General features: G+C 40.3%; 1 protein-coding gene across 3 annotated transcripts in view; it reads right to left on the bottom strand.

Annotated features, from left to right (window-relative positions):
* The window catches only part of FURIN (furin, paired basic amino acid cleaving enzyme), a 222,180-nt gene that overhangs the window by 183,226 nt on the left and 23,875 nt on the right, over positions 1-15,079 (bottom strand). For 2 of the 3 annotated variants that reach the window (XM_073653189.1, XM_073653188.1), the window contains one exon: positions 10,363-10,778. The exons of the other annotated variant lie outside the window; for it this stretch is intronic. In XM_073653189.1, the coding sequence (XP_073509290.1) occupies positions 10,363-10,533 (171 nt within the window). In that variant the 5' untranslated portion in view covers positions 10,534-10,778. The remainder of the gene's footprint in view (positions 1-10,362; positions 10,779-15,079) is intronic. 3 annotated transcript variants of the gene reach the window in all.

Genomic DNA, 15,079 nt, shown 5'->3' with positions numbered 1-15,079 from the left:
TCCATGAAGTGATCGTTGTTTGTCAATAAAAACAATGTGCCAACTCCTTATTGTTAGACTTTCCAATTGTCAAACCACGGATTTCACCCTGCTCACCCTCCGCTTGAGGGCAATAGAGGGAACAGGGGAAAAAAAAAAAAAAATTGGATAACTGTTGGGTCTGTGTACACCAGGTACAGCTGCTCCTTCTAAGAACAGCTGGGGATTAAACTAGATTTCACAAAGATTCCTTAGCTTTAACATGTTGCAGGGAATTGGCAAGGGATCTGCACATTTTTAAGGCTTTTGGAGCGTTCAGAGAATAATGGGACTTTGTAAGAGGGTTTATAGAAATACAAACACACAACCCCCCCTCCTGAAATAATGAAATAAAATCTATTTGACTAAGCAAAGCCAGATGTTTCTATATAAGATGTCAACATTGGGGGCTAAGGGAAGAAGTTGGAGAAAGGGGGGCGAGTTATAAACACACCGGTTAAGTACGTTGTTTTCTGGCTTTTGCATCAACCACTACAAAAGAATTCAGAGCAGTCAGGTCAGTTTCCGCTTTTCTAAATATATTAAAACACCATCATAACAGGTGAAGACAATAAAAATAGATGAAAGGGAAAAAAATAAAAGGCTGCTGGGTTATTAAAAAAAAAAAAAAAAAACAAATTAAAGATCGTGATATGAAGAGAAAATACAATGCCAAAATGTTATTTAAAAAATGCATACAACACAAAAATCTACTTAAACATTAGACAATTTTGAGCATAGCGTCCCTATAAAGTGGTTGTTTCATAAAGGTGACCTCTTCTACAGAGATAGCCATCACATTCATCAGCTGTTTGATGCAGGCAACACAGGGGAAATGTATTACTACATGCTGACTATTCAGATGAATGGTTAATCATATAATAAACGGACGGACAGAAGAGGATTCCTAAAACATTTAGGTTGTATGGTTTGGGCACATATATGCTATAAGACTTTGGCTACAATAGGTCTCGCAGACATGTAAAAATCAGTAATAAAGCTTTGGAACAAGGCAGAGACCTGCACGGATGGGAGAATATTAGCATCCCTTAGAAAATATCATTTAAATATACACACAACCCAGGAAAGGAGAGTTTTCCATCATTAGAGAACAGAGTGGACATTGCCAAGAAAATACATTCCATGTGCACTTTCTGAACCCTTTATCTCATCATCAGAAGTACAAGCATGAGGCCGACTATGGCTCCAGATAATGTCACTATACATTAAATGTCACTTCCCTAACACTTACACGACTTGGAACGGTCCCAGCATCGACTCAGAACTGCAAACGCTTGAACAGAACACTTGCAAAGTGTCAAAATCCTACAAGACACTGGAGAACCTTGACAGGTCAGTAAATGGTGCTCATATTTCACAGACCAGAGTAAAAGAGGGGATGTCTCCACTCAGACATCTTGCATAGATCGCAAAAGTCCTTTATAGGCAATGGGGAGGGGAAGAAAAACAAAAAACGTGTAAAAATCTCTTATAAACCATAGCTTGGGACTAGGGAACAATTTAAAATATACATTGTTACTTCTAAACAATGGGAAGAGTAACTGATTTAGACACATTGTTACCAATTACTCCTGCTTGTCACATTGCATTCCACATATGACCTCCAGCACAAGCCTAACTTTTTTTTTTTTTTTTAAAGTGACTGTTGTGAAACAAGCAGCAGCTGGTTTACATGCCGAATAGCACTGTTGCTGGCCATTATAGGATTTATCCGGCATTTATCACCAGACTAGCTGCTAAACAGGTGTCCCACACACAGAACACAAAAGCAGAGTGCTGAGCAGAGTTGCTGTGAATCCAGCAGTGGGGTGACATACAGGGTGGGTCATTTATTTGGATACACATAAATTAAATGGGAATGGTTGATGATATCAACTTCCTGTTTGTGGCACATTAGTATATGGGAGGGGGAAAACTTTTAACTGATCCCTTAACCCTTAAAACGAGTTGTCCACTATTCGGACAACCATGTCTCAACCAGCATCTTTCACACCCATAAAATAGCAATACTTATACTCGCCTCCGCTGCTGTTCCAGTGGTTTCGGCCCTACTCTCCCAGGGCTCACATCACATTGTTATGTCATGCGAGCCCTGCGTCCTATCAGGGCTGCTCAATCTCCCCCATCCTTGGACGGATCAGACATCAAGAGGAAGCGAGTGGTCAGCCGCAGCTCTGACAACACTGTTGGAACAGAACCAGCACCGGAGGGGGGTATAAGTTATATTATGGGGAAGGAGTGGGGGAGGGGGCAAACATGAAAACTGAGACATGGCTGTTCAAGTAGTGAATAACCCCTTTGATAAAGATAATCTTAACCACTGCTTATCTGAAAACAGATCTTACAGAATTGAGAGTGAATAGTGAGTGAAGGGTAAAGAAAGTGGTATTTGAGGGGAATCAGATTAAACAAACTATTACAAAATATTTCTTATTATCATCATTATTACAATTGTTTTATGGGAAAAAAAAAAAACATTTCAGATTAGATACCATCTTGAATTTTGGATTTCATCACAAGAGAAGGCAATAATGTACTAATAAGTACAGGCTGGCTCGGCCAGGGGAGGACAGGGTCTTCTACCGCCATTACTGTGTTACTGTGCTACATAAACTAGAAATATAACTACAGTCAGGGAGACTGTGCTTGATTTTCTCCATCGGAATGGTGTTACAGTTTAGTAATTGATGAAGGGGAGAAGCTGAAGCTTGTAGTTACACAATATATTTCGTGCTGGCTCCTGTATGAGACATCAATGTATCCCCTTTGACTTGCGAAGACATAAAGTCATGTTGTGAGTAGGGTTGTCCTGCAGAACCAAACTTCACTGGATAGACGAGCTCCACTGCGTTGGGTACTGCAGTGAACCCGCCACAGCCCCTCCACCATGATGAGAAAATAAAAAAATTAAAAAAAAAAAAAAAGGGGGGCGATTTTGTTTGAAACCTCCTCAAAACAGGATAAGTAAAACATAACTTTTATTAAATAAATGAAAGAAAAAAAAAATAGCATACCTCTAGAATTAGAGTTTAACATTTTTTTTTTCGTCCTATCAAACACAGTATAGACAGGTTTTTATCATTTTGCTATAACCATTTTATATTTATTTTAGCATTTGGATTTTAGCAGTTGGACAGTTGTTCACACATGACAAGGTTCTCCAACATGACCCAGAATTGCTATAGAAGTGCAATGCCGCAGACAAGAGGCCGGTGGACGCTTTATGGCAATAAAACGGATATGCCCCATTAACTTTATGGCACTCTTAGCCTTTTCATTACCAGGACATGCATCCAGTAGAGCTGTGAAATCCCAACACTTGCACTGTCCTGAGGTATGAAGATAGATTTATAACGAACACATTATCTGCTAGTCACAATCCTTCATGTTGCTAAAATACTTCAGCAAAGTGAATACTGGATACATTCTTCAAGAAACAAACCACAGAGAAGATCAGGGTTTTAATGTACTGTTGAGGCGATAGCCCTCACATATTGAGTCTTGGTTAAAAACACCTGTATGTCCGGACATAAAATCAATAGCCATCCGTGCGAAAAAGCAAACTGCAAGAATATCCAATACTCCTCTAAAGTGTTACTGGGATATCAACAAACCTCGCTCAACCACAAAGATCACATTTGCTGGGAGTCACAATACGTTTCTTGGGAAATCTACATTTCTGTGTATATTAGTCTGATGCAATAAGGGCATTACATTACCCAAGAATCATTTCTATACACAAAAGGTCTCAATTGTTAATGGCCGTTTAAGCAATAAATAGTGTTTCGGTATAAAGAAAATGCATTTCATTTGCTAATCCGTGCTCTCCGCAGAATCAGCCTCCTTCATCCTCTGGCAGCTGCAATCCAGTTCTCAGCTTTCCAGCCATGACGCTGCAGAGGTTGTGCCACTTCCCTGACAAGCAGGGCAGAAAGTCATTTCCACAGGCTGCTTTGCAGTGACCAAGAGATCATTATGCAGTAAACTGTGGTGGAGACAGCGATTGAGCAATTGTCAGCGTCATTTTTTAATAGTGTTTGTTTTAAGATTTATACAATGCAGATGTAGGAAGCACCAAGTGTAAAATGGCACAATGCAAATAGAGCAGCACACTGTCCAGACATTGGGCACTTACTACATCTGTATTTGATGGTGGGACAACAGTCTTTAACTAAATCATGACCGTTGTAATTTTAGGCCTCAAACAAGGCAAGTAGTTTATGCAGATTCTTATGGAAGAAAATTCAAAACCATCATTATTAGGGTCTTAAATGTGTCCCATGATGCTTCCAGAGAGCTATGCAGTGTTTATCAAAGGTCAGTGTAAGGGGAAGGCATAGACCCATCAATATGGCAGAATTTCACATAGGGTGAGAACGCATTTCACAAGTATTTTTCAGGATATGCGTTCATTACTGAGCTGAGTGCACGGTCCTCCATCTTCTGCAGCCCTATATCTGTCTGCTCTTTGTTTTGTCAGGTTGCCATGGCAACCTGACATGCTCCTGTTATATCACGCGCTCAGTCGTGTAGCCTTGCTCAGGTGTCAAGATGCCACCAGAGAGAGAATTCATATACTTGGCATTCGCCACTGCAATTTTTATCCCTGTCTGGTAATTCGGTTTACTCTGCTGCCATACTGCAAACACACATCTGCTACATCGCAGCGTCAACCTTAACATACCTACTAGACCACATCCATGGGAAAAAAGACAGCTCTACTGCATGGCAGAATCAACTCTGTAATTGAGGACTCTGCCAGGGCAGCTCAGCAATTATTGACTCGGCTGCAAATCTAAGTCTGACATATCACTGGATCAGCTCTGCCTTTGGACCTCATGTTCAATTCAGCTCAATTTCGCCAGTTACTCACTGCGGAGTCTACAACTGTTGCCGTATTGCTACAACAACCTCTCCTGCTCCAACGCCTTCTGACCGTGTGGTTTAAAGTGGTTGTTTGGTCTAAAGCGACAAGTCTGCACGCTGTGAGGATTCTCCAGCGTCAGCACTGGGACCGGCAATCATGTAACCGCAAGTATGTGATGTACATACTCCCGGCCACAATCCGGCTAGACTGTTTCCGGCCTTGCTCAAGACACTTGCATTGATCAAGGCAGTACCCATCTAGTTGGAATATAGCCAGGAGTATGCAAGTCGAATATTTGCAGTCACAAGACCGCTGCTCCCGACACCGACACCAGGACTACAAGACTGCAGACTTGTAGTTTAAGACCGGACAGCCCCTTTAACGGCTTCTTATTCAGAATAAGGGCTTGAGAATCCACTAGTTAGGGCATGCACTGCTATGTCTCTAGGGAACAAGAGCAGAGTCATCAGGTTATGAGTTTTGGTGCTCTTAAAAGAATGTTACTCCAAGTCAGAGGCTTTCAGATACTTTTTGGTCATATGGCAGGAGCGAGAGAAAACAGCCATCAATAGGGCATACAGGGACAGATTCATTAAGACTGGCATGCTCCTAGCCAGAAAGGTTATTCCAGTCAGGGAATGCAGTAACGTTTCTGGCGTAAGAAATGCAGGCACTACTGATGAATTTGATAAGAGGGTGAAAACCACAAGGAACTAGACTCCTCTCCAGATCCACGTCAAGTCACAATTTTTTTGCACAACTTCACTTTTTTCTAAAATTTTGCAACTTTTCTGGCGAAAACACTTTACTGAATCACCCCCATAGGCTGAAGAATAAATGAGGAAGCTTTCCCCCTACGGTCAAATATTATGTATTGTTAAGAGTCTTAAGAGAATTACATGTGGTTGTTTGCAATGGTCTAACCCCCCTCCAACACCCAAACGGAAAACAGATACTTCCTGAAAAACTAAGATGGTTCTATTGATCTACATGGATTATGGTTTTCTGAATCAAACACAGGCCTCACATCCCCCCCACGAGGGACTATTGCTGCCAATTGGATTTTATCCCCTTAAATGATCTGCACAGTTGAAACCAGAACCTGTGGTTACAGAACTGCAGCCAAAATCCACTCATCTCCATAGCACGTGGGTGGTAGCAAATGCATTCACATAAAAATCCAAACCAGGCCGCCTTATTTTAATTATATCACAGAGGACTAAAGAAACCTCAAAACATCGCTTCCTGATTTTAGAGCACTAAATTAGTAGCTCCGATGTAGCAGCCAGGGCATGATGGGAGATGTAGTTTTACAGCAGCTTGAGAGCCACAGGGTTCTGATCAGTTTTTAATCAAATCAAAATTTCTTTTTCCTCTCAAAAACTTTTTCAGTACTGACTCCAGGGTTTCTGTGGAGAGGCAGCAGAGGATGTGAGGCAGTGTGTGGACCCCAAACACAGAATTACACTAATGATTCTCATCTGTCCATTTTGGAGCAAAGTATCTGAAATCAATTGATCTGCATGGCCTCCTGCCGTGCCTGGGACAACCAGCAACAACAGGCACCATCAGATGTGGGAGAATGCCTAGTTCCTTGGGCCAAACTAATTCAACAAATGGGTTTAACCCACTACTGGATTTCTTAGGAGAGGTTTACAAAAAAGGTCTGACAACCCACACTATATAGATATAACAGCTGCAGGCTTTAAAAGCGGTATACAGCTGCCCGGCTCTGGGCACGAATATAATTAAAAAGAACATCAGGAAATCCTAAAAAAGTCAAGCACTTTTCCTATAGGCCGTGCTCCAGTATCACTTTCTTCAAGTGTTCTTTTTATATGTATGGTACAAGTATGTGCATGAATGGTCCTTTCCCAGACTTTGGGAAACCGTATATAAAATTTACCCACTTGTATTATTTGGGATGAAGTTAAATAAAAATTTTTGGGACATTTTTTAAAGCAGATTTGTTTTTAAAGAAGTTGTGCACTACTTTATATTACCCCCCCAATGTTTCCCCCCCAGGGCCCCTAAGGATTTTTGTAAATACCTTACGTTTCTGTTTCTGCCTGTCAGCGGAGCCATCGGTGGCCGCTCACAGGCATCACGTGACCCCGCGCTGACGTCACGACAAGTGAGACGTGACTCAGCGCTGGGGTCCCGCGGTGGCTGCTGGGTTACCCCCCCCCCCCCCCCCCCCCGTGTCACACCCAGCATCCACCACACGCTTTCCCAATGAATGGGGAGAGGCAGAACGTGCGGTGGATGCCGGGGGTAACCCCGCCCACAGCCTGGCATCCACTGTGGAACGCAGAAGACAGACCCCCGGCTGCTGCCAGCTCTTGTTGTGACGTCATGGATTGATGCCTGCACCACTGTAGGAATCTCGGGTGCGTAACTGCTTTGCCCGGGTCTCAACCTCACACAGCACCTCCAGCTCTGCTGCACAGGAAAACAACAATGACACACCCAACCCTAACCTGCAGGTTTAAATGTGAATCGTTAACATAGTCCACTTACAAAACCTGAACTGGAGGGAAAAATTTGCCCCACTACCTTCCTACAGATCTTTCCAAAAATAAAAGCCTGTATCAGGTTTTCCTAAAATCGGACATTATATTATATTTATTTTATATATATATATATATATATATATATATATATATATATATATATATATATATATATATATATATATATATATATATATATATATATATATATATATATATATATATATATATATATATATATATATATATATATATATATATATATATATAGAAAAAGCAGCGACCATTTTACTACGCGGTCAGTAATGGGGGCGTCTTATAGACGCCTTCCATTACCAACCTGGGCTTCAGCTGCCAATACAAGGCTGACGTGAACCCCAACCCCATCACCCCACTCGCCTCCGCTACAGGACAGTGGGAAAGAGCGGAAGCTAAGCGCCAGATTTGGCGCATCTTATGGATGCGTCATTTCTGGGACTGCTGAGGGGTGATATTAATAGCCTTGGAGTGGGCTAGTATTCATCATGGCCCCTTCCCTGGCTATTAATATCAGTCCACAGCTGTCTGTTTAGCTTTTGCTGGTTAGATTTTATAGGGGAACCCTACGTCAATTTTTTTCTGGGGTCCCTCTGTAATATAGGCAGCAAAGGCTAAACAAACAGTTGTGGGCTGATATTAATAGCCAGGGAATATTGCTGGCTAATAGCCCCATTCCCCGGCTACTAATATCAGCCCCCAGTGGTTGGCTTTCCCTTTGCTGGTTATAAAAATGAAGCGGGAGCCCATGCCATTTTTATATAAATTTTAAGCCCTCTGCCCACGATCCGGACATAGCAGGTAGCAGCGCTTTGGCGAATATTTTTTGCTGCGTCCAAAACGTTGCATTCTATTGAATGCAGGTAAATCCACGTGTTCACTGAACCATGCGTATTTACAGATTTAGAAGAAAATTACATGAGTAAAGTTAGCTGAAAAATATGAATTGAGTCGAAGTGATCTATAAAGGAAAAAGAAAAAAAAAAAAAAAAAAAAAAAAACACACTTGTAAAGCAAAAATGCAGAGAGGGGACGTTAAACTATATAAATACCATAAGTATCATGTCAGCCATATACTTTATAAATTGTACTATAAAAACTGTATATGCTACAAATATACACCAGCCCCTGGGGGAGTAACATTTCTGGTAGAGGAGCAACGTCAGTTGTAAGATGTATCAAATTCAGTGAAGGGAATCTGTCACCAGGTTTTTGCCACGTAATCTGAGAGCAGCATAATGTAGAAACAGAGTGGCTGATTCCAGCGATGTGTCCCTTAGTGGGGCTGCCTGCTGTGGTTCTGATAAAATCACTGATTTAGCATAACTAGAGGACTAGTAAACCTGCTACCATGTAGTCCTCCATCTTCATGATCTTTGTATAACCCAGCCCCCACCACTTAGCAAATTTCTGCTTATGCACAGTGTACAGAGAAAACTGACAATCAGTGGTGTGGACGGGGTTATTAAAAGAAATTTTACAACTGCAGCATAAAAAACAGGGAATTTATCAAACTGCAGTAAGCGGCCCAGTAAGTCAAATATCATTGGAATCGGGGCCCCCTGATAAGAAAGGGTTATTTACACATTTCCAGTGGATAATAATATTATATTATTATTAATATAAATAATAGTTCATTTTCACAAAAATCCTGGACATCACCCTTCAACAATTGTTCTGGTTGTTATCAGAAGCAGACAACACGCTTGGCATCACACCTAACAGCTTAGCTGGGCTCCTAGAATGCATTTTTTCCAAAATCAGATTAATGTAGAACATCTTGTGCAAAAATGGACATTTCCCAGAATACGAATCAACAAAGCAAGCACAGTACAGAGGTGAATTTGCAAAGAATGCTGGGAGATTTCAGGTCTAGAGCCAGCAGAAATGTGAATTCAGTTCTTGACTAACACATTTTCCGAGAACTTAAGTAATGCAAACTATTTACAAAGTATTTACAAAGTTACTCAACTTTGTCTGTTGCCAATTTCCATTAGCCCTTTGGTCCCCAGGTGAGAACATTCCAATATCAAATCACACCTCACCCACTTGCTCTGCAGAACAGACACTAAGTAGAAGTTTTTTTACAACATCCTTTTAGCTACAGGTCATTAAAACCCCACTAACAGGCCCTGCAGGGCAAGTAGGGGGGGGGGGGGGGGGGGGGGGGGAGTCAACCCCTTTAGGACGATGCACTTTTTTTTTTTTTTTTTTTTTTTAGCTTTTGTTGCTCCCAACTCATTTTTCAAGACTTATAAAATCTTTATATTTTTGCGTCGACATAACCATAAGATTGGTCCTTTGTGGAAAGAGCTGTAGTGATCGCATTACCATATAACGTACTATAACATACTGAAAGATGGGAAAAAAAAAATCCTAGTAGGGCTATATATATATATATATATATATACACATACACACACACACACACACACACACACACCTTGATTTTGCATGTTAGCACAGCTCTGCATGTCTCTTGCATGGTGGGTTGACATTTTTATTTAATATTGGAGGTTTTTTTTTTGTTTGTTTGTTTTTTTAAACACCCCAGCAGGGTCTATAACCTCCAATTGTTTGATCGCATGTACTAGATACCGCAATACATTAGTATAGTCATCCTCTGCCTTCATAGTTCATCACCACCTCATGGGGCAGGGCACGGTGGGCAATGGAACGGTCGTGTCATATGATCTCACCACTTAAATGATGCCGTCAGACATTCTTTTTAAGAATTCTCAATTGAATACAGTGTAACAGGGAACACGCACATGATAAAACAATAACTCAGCAATATTGTTACTCAAGGCTGAAGAGAACAAGACATTTCTGGATATAATTTATAGTCTATTTTCTGAGCAGACATGTACACAGTATACATATGTCCGTTTTCATGTCGTTACTTACCGGGCCATGATTAATGAAGCCATGTTTGTTAGCTATCCGGTCAGCCACTGCAGGACCCCCTGGCACATGGACCGCCCATGTGTTTGTATAGATTTTATGTCCAGCCAAGTCTTTTAATTGTAATGACAGGGAAGTCCAGAATAGAAAGAAAACAGTAGGCCTCAGATCCATGACAAAGCTCTGTGCTCCGGAAAAAATGCAAAGCAGTCTTCGAATGAAGCCAGATCAGATTCCTGATTCCGCACAATCGGCTTCCCTTGCGCAGGAACTTCGTTGAGTCCTGGGGATCATGAGGTCCAAAAGCAAAATATCAAATGCTAAGTAGAAGTAAAATTTAAGAAAAAATAAATCAAAAATGAAATCCTCCTTATGCCACAAAAGACTCTCCAGCCCGGAACTTATGACCAAAGTGGGTTCTATAAGAAGGAAAAAAAACAAAACAAAGAATAAATATTTTGACAAAATCCTACTGTGATAAATAATGGAAGACGAATCCTCCATAGAAATACATTACATATTAATAATCATATACATAGAAAATCTAAAGCAATTTGTCCTGCTGCAAGACTCGAGCAGCTCCAGATCCTCAAAATATTAAAAAATAAACAGATGAGAACATTAACATGTAGCAGGAATAGCACACCGATTATGCTGCCAATAATTGGTCTGGCAGCCTCGGTGTTTTGGAATAACTGGACACTTTGCGGCCCTATTTTATTAGGAGAACAAAAAAAAAATTCTGTAGAATTTATGAAAACTCACAGGAATTAACCAGACTTTTCCTATAGAAATAAATTGAACTCCACATGTGCAGTTGCTTATCGTAAGCCTGTAATAGACTCTCAGTGGTATTTCGCTCTCAGTGGAGCTTTGTGCAGATAAAATGTAACTTATCAGCCTTGAACATTAAAAAAGGACAATAAAAAAATTAATATATAAATCTGCTCCCAACAGCGGTGCACGGACTTCCAATTAAAAGTGGCTACAGAGCTTGTCCACTTCCAATTGTGATATTATATAGTAAATTACCCAACCTAATCCTACTCTGTGTTCTACTTTACAAGTTCAGTTGAACAGAAGCATCATGTTCAGCGCTACACAGACTTTCATTTGAAGGGGTTTCCCACTTTTTAGAGTTGTCAATGTGTTTTGGCACCAGCAGTGATGTCAAAGAGAGGGCGAGCACCATCTGTCATTTAACATTATAGGAAGTAAGACATACACATAGCATCTTATGTTCGTTTTATTACGTTTGCTGATATAGCGCCAACATATTCTACTGCGCTTTACAGACATTGCAAGCCACAGTGAGGGCAGACTATCTAAATTCCCTATCAGAACATCTTTAGAGTAGCTATCGGAGATAACTAGTGTACCCAGAGGAAATCCACAGACATGGGGAGAATTTACAAACGCAATCCAGATGTTGTGGGGAGGTGGTCCGGAATTTGAACCCATGACCCCGATGCTGAAAAGCAACACAGTATCTTTAGGGGCAGCTATAATACACTCAAAGAGAAACAAAACAACAATAGTTTCTCACTCCATCCGGGGGTAAGTATGTATTTTTATAGCAGCACTTCATGGCAATTATTGGCTAGACATTCACATAAAGAACTATAAACTGACCCATTATAATAATATCTCCAAGAACAGACATTCACTCACGTTATGGATTTGTTTTCACTCTTATAACCACTTGACATCCACCTAAAAACTATGGAAATAAAGGCTGCATTTACACAATGTCCCCACAGTAATTCAGGCAGCACAACTCCTAAAGTATCATGTGCCTGATCCACTAGTGCGGACCACTGCTCCTCCATTTAGGGTTTAGCAATACTTTCCCACTAAAAATAAATTGGCCAAGTCCAATGTGTGATTTTCCAAACAAACCAACTGCCCATGACAAGGATATTGCAGAACACCCAACTTTGACCCGAATCTCGGACGAGTGTACAGGGGGCCTGTTTAATGGATCCATGAGAAATTGTCAGAACAAGGACATAAAAATGGATCAAATCCAGTTGTTAAACTTGTCTGTTTTTACTCCTTTTAAAAGCATAGATAATTCGCACGAATACAGTCTACACCAAGGTTTCTGAGTTATGAAATCGTAAAAACGCCACAAGTTTTATTTTATTTTTTTCAGATAATAGTAATGAATGCACCTGCCTGATTAGTGTCATTACCCCAACTTCATGGCAAAAAGACCACTATCATTGTTAAAAACCTCACGCGATGTATGGAAATAAAGAATGTTTAAAATTGGAATATATGCAAGTAAATAGAACAGAAACAAATTACATCAGTGCAGCATATGGAATTATAGACAAGGAAATTGAGATATCATAACAATATCAATAAAAAAAAAAAGTATCTCAATGGAACAAATCAAGGCACTTGAAACAATATATAACAAGACAAATACAAAACTAAAGCTAGTATACCTAGACAACAAGAGACCTAGGCTAGGGAAATGAATAATATCTGAATAAAGTATCAGAAAAGAATTAATACAAGGGAGCATAATGTATGAGAGACATCACATACCAAAACAAAGTTGTGTGTTGCGGCGCGTTGGCAAGATTAATAGACAACCTGAATGAGGTAGGAGATAAACCGTAATGGGAAGGAGAAGGAGGTGCTCAAGATATGACAGAATAAGTAGTAGTTATTTTTAACCCACAAAACCGCTAAACTGGCCAGGTAGGTTTCCAGGGATACCAAACCTCAAAAAAAATGGGAATGCCGGGAAGTCTCCCAACCGCCTAATCATGTCAACCTTATTCAATCACTTAACTTCAGTGAGGTGTGTAGCTTGCAACCAGGGCAGAGGGATCAGGTATTTCACCGCCCCGAACAGTAGAGGGAGCAGAATATGTTTTTTTTAAGTTTAAAATTTTGAGATGGGCAGGATAGTAAGACTTCTTTCGGAGACAAGGGACCCCTTATCAAACCTAGGTCTTTCAACATCTCCTCTATTTTAACCCAAAAAGGTCTAATATTAGGGCAGCATATATTCCAATTTATACAGCAAGTCCCATTAAAAACTTTTATCAGTTGCCATTTTTTAAGCCTTGATGGTTCTTCTTCTTCTTAAATAACATAATGTTAAACTGGAAGGCGCTAGATGCTCCCCATCCCGTATTGACCTGGACGGCACTTGATTGAGAATATATACAATATTAAACACAATGAAATGATCAGAATACATATGTGGGCTCAGGAAAAGATACACTTGTACAGAATTTAGAATACACTGCAGCAGTGCCATTCCAGGGATGTATACTGCGCTTTTCCCAGCTTTGACATGACATGTTGACATGTGTCAGCTGCAGCGAATGATTGGCTGCTCGTCAACTGCAGTGTGTACGGTTTACCATTTCATCAGAACAGGCGTCCGCACGTGATGAGCTATAGATGAAGAGCAGCCTCTCATTAGTTGCAGCCGACACGTGACACAACAATGACGCCACAGCAGCACCAACATCACTGGAATGGAGCTGCTGTGTGTGATGAGTATACACTGTCTTTTCATTCGGGTCATGAATTGGATTTAGCTGGGGTTGTTCCGTAGTTATCAACCTCTTTAAGTTCCAATATGCTTCTCTATTAAGAAGGGATCGCCTGTCCTGGACTACACTTTCCAACGCATGAAAGTAATAACTCTAAGACTAAGTTCCCACTATGAGCTTTTGATGTTGCAGATTTTCTGCACCCATTAATAAAAATCGGTTACTTGCATTTTTTTTTCAAGAATACGCAGTGGGGGGGAACAAACACACACCAAAAACTCATTGTGGGAACATAGCCCAAGATTTCCCTGGTGAACATTCAAAAAAATGTTCAGAGACATTTGATGAATTATTAACCTCCGGTTTATTGGAACCACATTCATGCGCATTAACACAGTCTTAGGTTTCGTGTTGTGCACCTTATATAGCCAAATATTACACTACAGAAGAACTTTCACAATTCAGGTTTTTTTTATGTTACACAATTTATTATCCACAGGTTTATGAAAAGGTTTTTGTGTTTTTTTCTGAATAGCAAGTTTACACGCTGCTTATTTTGTAACTCCGCATTTCAAGAAACATTTGTGTGATAACCAAATGTCTGTACTGCGTTTTGTCACTTCCAGGCTTGGAGAAAATATATTTGCTAATGGAGTTTTCCTTATGGAAAATTAACAGCCCTGACAGAATTCTCTCCAAAGAGCGCGCTCTTTACAGAACTGGTAGATGCTTCATTACAATATTCTTAATCGGAGAAGATTCCCTGCTGTAAGTAGTTAGAAAAACTGCGTTATCAGCTCCAGCTTTTTCAGAACGTTTAATTGGATAAGACTTTGTTTTGCATGATTTTTTTAAGGTCTATTCAAAATCTACTTTGGATATCCATGTTTCCCCATTCTGTGACATACGATAAATTATGTCATTTGAACATTTAGCATGTCAAGGCTCTTACTAGTAAACCAGTAATAATGTGTCCAGTACAGGGGTGGGCAATTCAATTTTCCTGAGGGGCCACATGAGAGACCATGACTGTTGTGGAGGGCCGAACCAATAGGCTAATATTAATTTTACTCAATATTAACATATTATGATCATTTTAAATTAATTTTAATTGTACGACTTAATATTGAGCAGAATTAAGTATGCCAACGTCCCCCTATATACGGCATAAGCCCCGCATAGCCCCCCTATATTACAAA

This window comes from Phyllobates terribilis, unplaced genomic scaffold (genome assembly GCF_046119375.1).
Source record: "Phyllobates terribilis strain yellow unplaced genomic scaffold, ASM4611937v1 Scaffold_11__3_contigs__length_659146591, whole genome shotgun sequence".
NCBI classification, from domain to species: domain Eukaryota; kingdom Metazoa; phylum Chordata; class Amphibia; order Anura; family Dendrobatidae; genus Phyllobates; species Phyllobates terribilis.
Note: the sequence above shows the minus strand (reverse complement) of the source record. Positions and strands in the feature narration are given on the sequence as shown.